The 7,908-nt window shown below is 30.7% G+C and overlaps 2 protein-coding genes across 4 annotated transcripts; both read left to right on the forward strand.

Moving 5' to 3' along the window:
• Window positions 1–449: 449 nt before the first annotated feature.
• LOC145198366 (transport and Golgi organization protein 2 homolog) lies at window positions 450–5,882 on the forward strand. Of its 3 annotated transcripts, XM_090093277.1 has the most exons (6): window positions 450–1,454; window positions 1,558–1,847; window positions 3,042–3,335; window positions 3,451–3,598; window positions 3,727–3,837; window positions 5,533–5,882. In XM_090093277.1, the coding sequence occupies exons 2-6, from the start codon at window positions 1,709–1,711 to the stop codon at window positions 5,654–5,656; spliced, it is 816 nt and encodes a 271-aa protein (XP_089949403.1). In that variant the 5' UTR covers window positions 450–1,454; window positions 1,558–1,708; the 3' UTR covers window positions 5,657–5,882. The 3 variants fall into 3 exon arrangements, with proteins under 3 accessions (XP_089949403.1, XP_089949402.1, XP_089949404.1); XM_090093276.1 differs by lacking the exon at window positions 450–1,454 and having other exon boundaries at window positions 1,551–1,847; XM_090093278.1 differs by lacking the exons at window positions 450–1,454; window positions 5,533–5,882 and adding an exon at window positions 4,027–5,178 and having other exon boundaries at window positions 1,551–1,847.
• LOC145198365 (transcription initiation factor TFIID subunit 7-like) lies at window positions 454–1,482 on the forward strand. The gene has a single exon (XM_080074104.2). The coding sequence runs from the start codon at window positions 454–456 to the stop codon at window positions 1,423–1,425; it is 972 nt and encodes a 323-aa protein (XP_079930230.2). The 3' UTR covers window positions 1,426–1,482.
• Window positions 5,883–7,908: the final 2,026 nt, after the last annotated feature.

Genomic DNA, 7,908 nt, shown 5'->3' on the forward strand with positions numbered 1-7,908 from the left:
GAATAATGAGCTTCAGTTTCTTTTGCAAGATTTCTTTTAATCTCTCCATTCTGCAGTTTGATGATTTCTAGTTTAAAATAGTAGCTTAAAATTTTCAGCTACTTAAGATAGCATTTTGTTTAAATTTTAGATGAAAGTATTATGTATTTCTAATATTATTTTATGCTATGTATTTAATCTCCCAGTTTCCTATCTGTCAATCTTACTACCAACAATTTATTATGTCTTAAGACTATTGTAATCAACTTTTAAATCAGGTACAACTTTACAACTTTACTAGTACAACTTGTGATTAAGTTTTTAGAATAAAAAATATTTGGTGATGGAAGCTAAAATATTAATACAATTTCAGTATGCTAGATTTTTTGTATTTTTAACTTGTTATATTTTTGTAAACTTTTCTAATAAAAAATTTTACTCATAAAATAATTTTTTTACTTGTAAAAATAAAGTATGTCTAGTACTAAACCTAAATCAAAAAATAAAGATGGAAAATCAAAATCAAAGTATGAGGTCCCTAAATTAACAGAGCTTGAAAATGAAATTGTTTTGCGTATGCCTGAACCTTATGCCAGTAGTCTTCGAGAAGCCCTTCAAAATGGTGGTCTAAAAGATCGCTTACAAATAGATTTTGAAGAAGATGCACGTCATGCAACTGTGAAATTTGATAAAGTTGTTTTTGCTGCCAAGCTCTATGACTTGCCTTGTATTGTTGAAACATGGAAAACATTCGATAAAAAAAGTCTTTGGAAGACTGGGGATATGTGCCAGGTATTGATATGTAAAGATCCTGATGAACCAGATTCAAGCTCTGAAGAAGAAGAGAACCTTAGCATGGACTATATTAAGCGGAAACTACAGGAGACAAAGAAGTATCAATATGCTCATGGCTTAACTCCACCACTGAAAAATGTTCGGAAGCGTCGGTTTCGTAAAACAGCAAAGCAAAAGTATATTGATGCACCAGAAATAGAAAAAGAAGTAAAACGCCTTCTTCGTGCTGATGTCAGTGCAGTTGATGTAAAGTTTGAAATTATAAACGATGAACTGGAGAAAACAAAACAAGAAGCAGATGATAAGGATGAAGAAATTGATGTTGGCGGTCCAACAATTGAACAATTTAATGAAAATTCTAATTTTAGCATGTTCTCTGATGATGCTGCTCTAGAAGAAGGTAATATTTTACCTGATATTAGCAGCAGTGAAGAAGAAAATATTGAAGTTGAGGTTAAAAATACAAAATCGCATATGCATATTGAGTATGAGAAGAAATTGACAGAGATAAGGGACAAGAAACTTGAGCAAGAAATGAGAGTACGCAATGCTGCAAATCCATTTTTAAAACAACGTTTTCAGACTGAATTAGACAATTTAAAGCAAGAAGAAGACAAATATATTGCTGAATTAGATGAATTTAATATGTAATATAGGAAAAAGATGTATTTCTATAGATGGTATGTTTAAATACATATATTGTTGTAATATTCTAAGAATTTAATGTAATAAATGCCTTTTAAATATAATTATTTTCCTATAAATGTGTTTTGTCCCTTTTAGAGAAAATGCTGTTTGCAAAAACTTGGTTTATTAGCAGTTTGCAAAGTTCTGCTTGTGATTTATGTATAATGTTTAGTACCTTTTGTCATTTGAGAGTAGTAATTGATCATTTCCTAAAACTGTGCTTTTTTTTTGCAGAAATGTATTTAGAATGTGTGTAATATTTTTATGGCGTGGTGTTTCAGCCTCAAATTACAAGTTTGTATTAGCTGCTAATAGAGATGAATATTTCTCAAGATTAGCAAAACCAGCCTCATTCTGGGAAGGAAATGACTCCCATGTACTTGCAGGTTCAAGAATCTTTATTTTATCTTTTGTACTTCTGTACACTTTGTAATAGATCATAAGAGCCATATTACAGCTTTGCTCTGTATAATAAGGATCTTATGTCTTAAATTTTATTATAAATGATGCCAGTGATTGCGTAGCATTTTAAGAAAATATAGAGTAAATATTAAACATTTTTACCAATGAAATTAAATACTTAAATGCAGAATTTTCCTGTACCAAAAAAACCTTGGAATCCCCATTAGCAATTTAAGATATGAAAGTGCAGTTCTAGTTTCCATATCCAGAGTATGTTTTTCTGTTTTAAAAACGGGTTGAAGAAGTTAAAAAGTTTTATTTAGTTAACAATGTTTTATTATTTATTTAAATAATTTATTTAATAGATTATTTAATGACATGCTTATATATTTCTAGCTAAAAATATTTTTTCAAAGTTTAAATCTAGTACCTTTTTTACCATACTCACAAGATACATTTAGTAGTCTACAGAGACTAGTGGCATATCAGACAAGAGCTAAAAGCCTTGATCCTCTGTAAAAACTGATAAAAAAAGGAAAAGTTTATTTTTCAAATTTTCTCAAGCCTTTTTCCATATTAAATTTATATCTTTTCACTATATCTATGTTTCGATCTAACATAGTTGTGATGGCTTCTTTAAAGTGATAAAATTTTACTATGTGACTTTTGCCCACCAAGTTTATTCAGTTTTTTTTCAAAGTTTAAAATTTTTACAAGTTTAAATTTTTTCATGACTAGTTAGTATCCTTGGTTAAACTTTTTGTTGCATTAATAAAAACCAACATTTTTGTCTAAAAAAAACCTTTTTTTTTTTTAACGAAAAGAAGATCTGTTAAAACAAATGCAGATGTACTACGTTGTACTGATTTGTTAAAATAATTTTGAATTAAGAACCTTTTTGTGGAGATGAATTTTGTCACGTTCCTTAACTGATTAATGATCTAGAATGTGACAAAATTCACCAAATATGATGCAGATGAACTTTGTCATGTTCCTAAAGTACTGCAATCCGTAATGTGAAAAGTATTGCAATTTGCACAATCTTAAAAAAGAACCATGATCCAGCTCCTTGTCCAAACAACAGAGTGTTATTCAATCCACTGAATGCTCTAACTGCATTCCGGAAAAAACTGCTGAAATTTGTTATATTGTAATTTGTTATTATTTTGCAATTTTAGGTCAGGATTTGACTGAAGGATATGAAGGTGGTTCTTGGTTAGGCATTACACGTTCAGGACGTGTGTGTTTTTTAACAAATATTCGTTCTGATGTGGTTATTAATGCTGCTAAGAAAGGCCGCGGACATCTTGTAAGCGACTTTTTAAAGAATGAAACAAGTCCGTTTGATTACATATCGGGAATAGAAAAATTAAAAGATGCATACCGCCCATTTAATTTGGTAGCCGGTTTAATTGATGGTGATTTTATTTACACAAACAGTATAAGTCATGCACCATGTACTTTAGAAAAAGGTTGTTTTTTTTGTGTTATGAAAAGGAGAATAGAATGTCAACAATGTTTTGAATTTAAACATTTTGAATTATTTTTGTATCTTTTTTTATGTGTTTTTTTTTTTTTTTTCTTTAGGATACATGTGTATGACAAACTGTTCACTAGACTCTCCATGGTTAAAAGCATCAAACAGTTTGAGTAAATTCAAGCATCTGTTTAAGGAAGACGATGAGGCGAAGAGCATTCATGAAAAGCTATTCACATTGCTCAGCGATAATACAAAGTAGCTGATTTACTTGCAAAATTATTTTGTTTAAAGCATTTAATTATTATTTGTTAAATTGCAGAATCATTCAAACTGCAAAATAGCAGAATTAATTTATAAATTTTAAACGTTTGTGAATAATTTAGAAATTTTCCTGACCCTCGTCTTGAGCCAACCGATGCAAATGAATGGCTTTCTTCAATATATGTTGAGCCTCATACTGCTCCTTATGACAATATCGAACTGTTTGGAACTAGGTAAAATCAAATTCAAAACTAAAAAATATTTTTATTTTTAGTTTTTGATCTAAAAAGTTGTTTTATAAATACTTTTTACATATTGGGTTGTCCAATAATTTTTTACCATTTTTAAAAATTTTTTTATAACTTCATTTTAAACATAAAATAACAACAATTTAATCTATATATTCTCCGTTGTTGGTTAAGGCTTGCTTGCAACGTCCAACAGTTTTTCGGTTGCCCTTCGGTAGAAATCGCCTGGCCTCGATTTGAAAAATTCGTATAACCACGCCCGTAATTCGACGTCGTTATTGAACGAAACGCCGCGCAAAGCGTTTGAAATAGATCGGAAGAGGTGAAAATCCAATGGCGCTAAGTCAGGAGAGTATGGAGGATGTGGCAGTACTTCCCAACCAAGCGTTTGAATCGCCTCCTTGGTCATTATGGCAATGTGGGGACGTCATTTGCAGAGGAACACCATATTGCCTATCAAGTCGTTTTTGCTGGATGGTGTTGTTTAATCGTTGCATCTGTTGAACATTAAAGTTCTGCATTGACTGTTTGGTTGCGATCAAGCAATTCCCAGTGGATGAAGGTCTTGCTTCGCTCGAGTTGTAGCTTGTTTTTCCGGGCTTAACAATCCTTGCGCTGCTTCAGTGACAAATCGATAAAGAAATTTTAGCTTATGTCCATGAGTTGAGAGATGACAAGCAAGCAAACTAGCAGCAATGTTGAACCTTTGATTTTTACTGTTTTCGTTCAATACGTGTGGCAACTAAGCTCTGAGTTTTTGAACCTCTCCCATTGAGTGGAGATGTTCTGCTTGTGTTGATTTATTGGATCTGCCAATCCTCTGGTTGTTTGACGTGCATCTTCGTGCCGAATTTGATTCAAACGCTCTTGATCAAACTAACTTGGTCGCCCGGAACGAGATGTGTCCTTGAGGTCCAATTGCCACTTGAACTTCGCAAACCAATATCGAGCAGTTCTTTCAGTTATGGCACCCTGTCTGTATACAGCACAAATCTCTCTTGCAGCTTCCGTGGCTTTGGAACCTTGGTTATAAGCAAAAAGAAGGTGGTGTCAAAAATGCTTGTTTTTGTCGACTTGACATTCCATTTAAATGTTCTAAAAATTAACAAAAATGAATCCAAACAAAAAAACCAAATAGACTATTTCGCAGAGCGAAAAATTCTTTTTTGACTAACACAAAACATTATACCAAAGCATTTCATTTCAATCGCAAATTTTTTAATTGAAAAGCTTATCGGACAACTCTATATGTAAAGATTTTTGAAATTAATTTATATGTGAGCGACCAAATCAAAAGGGGTTGAATTCAACGAGAATTTATTGAGATGACACGAATCGTACTAATTTTTGATTTATATAGATAATCAATTGTGCTTGTTTTTTGCGTTTTTTCCTTCAATTTTTTTAATTGTCACTCTGGTCTTACAACACACAATAGACCTAAACACAGTTTGAATTTCATCAAGTCAGTATCATCTGATTTGTCATGCTCGATTATTCCTAAAGAATCGAATTTTACTTTTGATAAAAAATCAATGACACCGCTTTTTTGATATTTGGGCGCTCAATCAAGTATATTTTTTTTATCGTTCACTTTAATCACTATAGAGTTTTTTAATCAGAACGTACTTCTATTTTTACTATAACTTGCTAATTATTTATTGGTACTTTATCTTGCAGAACAAGTACTGTAATAACGGTGGACACTAACGATCATGTAGTGTTTGAAGAAAGAACTAAAACAAATGCTAAACAGCAGCAAAGTGATTGGTTAAGGAGTTGTTATGAATATGATATCAAATAACATTGCATTGTTTTTTATTGTCACCTATTCTTTTGTTTAAAATTTTAAAAATTATGAATTAATAGTTTACTATTTCTTTATTATTCCTGTTTCTTCTGTACAAGTACCTGCTTAGTGGGACAAGCACTTGCTAAACGAGATATAGCTTATTGAACATAGTGCTTTCTTTAAGTATTCAGTTTTTTTTTTTTTTTTTTTTACCATTTGTTAAGTAAAATTTTAAATCCTTTATGTCTGATCCATTTTAGTGCTAATTTTCTACATCTTTATTAGATAGACCAATGTCTTATGTTTTTTCATAACTCTATTTTTTACTTTTGCTTGCTAAGTTTTACTCGCGTGCAATTATCATTTTATTATATATAATTTAACATATTTTATATCTTTCTTTATGACGCTATCTGAAATTTAGTAAGATTCGTTTGTACATTTTAAATCTTGATTGATCTGTCGATCCGGACTGATATGTAGTTGTAAACGTATATTACTTATATAAGCATTTGTTTTTTATATATATAAATTAAATTACTATTGTATATATTATTCATTAAATTATGTTAAACTTTAATTAAACACTTATTAAAATGACGACCTTTTTGGTTTCGTACCCAAACGAGATAGAACAAAATAATGTTAACCTGACGAATTATTTTTAAATTACCTTTAACCGTAGGCATTTTAATGGAGTGCCAAAGATATTAAGGAAGCATACTCATACCTCTTTTCTTTTTGTATTTTTTTATTCGTAATTTGAATAATACTCAACACATCAATTACTTGACATTTCAAAAGCTTTACGAAAGGCCATTTTTTATCGCAAGTGGGTATTTTTGTATTTTTTTATTCGTAATTTGAATAATACTCAACACATCAATTACTTGACATTTCAAAAGCTTTACGAAAGGCCATTTTTTATCGCAATTGGGTATTGTTAACTTATTTCCTACTAAAAATAAAAAATTTACAGGTAATTAGAGTCAATTGAGTTTAGTATACCAACTCTACAGATGTGCCACAAGAAAAAGAAATTAGGCAAATAATTATAATACGAATTACCAAGAGATTTAGTTGTAAAAGAAAGAATGGATATATGTATTCAGAAATGAAAAGCCTTTAACAAAATTCATCAATCATTATGCTGAATGTTTCTCAAATTTACTGTTTCTGAAAAAAGGATGCATTTTGCCATAGACCTCGTGTAAAGAAGTTCTTATGTATAATTTGAGGAGCTGACTACGTGTAAAATAAAAGTGGAACTAATAATAATATCAACCCAAGAATGTCCATAGAAATTTGCATATCAATGACAGTTACGCTGTAAAAACGTTTTCTAGTTACAGCTTCGAAAATATTGAGAAAAACATTGATTTGATAGGTAATTCTCAACCAAATCACCCTATTTTTAAATAACTGCTTATCACTGTTGAAAATGCCTAAGTTTTGGATCAGATTTTGATATTCGGTAGAATGTTGACATCAAACTTTTGTTCTCTAAATCCAACCAATTTTCCTTAACACAAACACACTTGTATATCTGTGTGTGTGTTTTTATATATATACAACGTTGGTAAAATGACCCTGGTGATTTAAATTAGAATTACTCAGGGTTATTTCAAAATATTTTTGACTCAGCAGTCATAATCTTAGATTTTTAAGTTTAAAATTTGAAGGGTATCCGGGATTTCAAATAAAATACTATGAAAGTACAAAAAAATATACACTTAACCGTAAAATTAACACACCACTTATACATTTCGATCTATTTTAATTGTCGTCAATATTATCACATATTTTGACAAACGTATTAAGAATAGAACACATGAACGCAATTATTTCTATGATTATGATAAAATTGATTTTGAGGATGGTGACAAAAAAAACTAAAACCAAAAAAAAAAATAAAGCAAAATGGTTATTGTTGTTATGCGTACTAATACAACTTTAATTGAAACATTTTTGCACCATGAAAAACTTTCAATTAGAGACCTAATCGTTTGTTAAGGGATATCTTCTCTCATGCGGATAAGACTTATTCGCAGCTCGTCTAGGCTGTTAGGTGGTGGATGTTGACTTCTAACACGGCATCCCAGTATGTCCCAAATATGCTCTATGGGGTTCATTGGGCTCTATTGGGTTCATTGGGACTGCAAGCTAGCCACTCCAAAATTTGAATATTAACCTTTTTTAAGTATTTAGTAACAATATGTGCCGTATGTGGTCTAGCATTATCCTGCATAAGAAAGAATCCATCT

The sequence above is a fragment of the Hydra viridissima genome, unplaced genomic scaffold (assembly GCF_058129835.1).
Source record: "Hydra viridissima isolate aposymbiotic clone 2 unplaced genomic scaffold, HvirCarnegie_v1 scaffold_7, whole genome shotgun sequence".
Taxonomy (NCBI): Eukaryota; Metazoa; Cnidaria; class Hydrozoa; order Anthoathecata; family Hydridae; genus Hydra; species Hydra viridissima.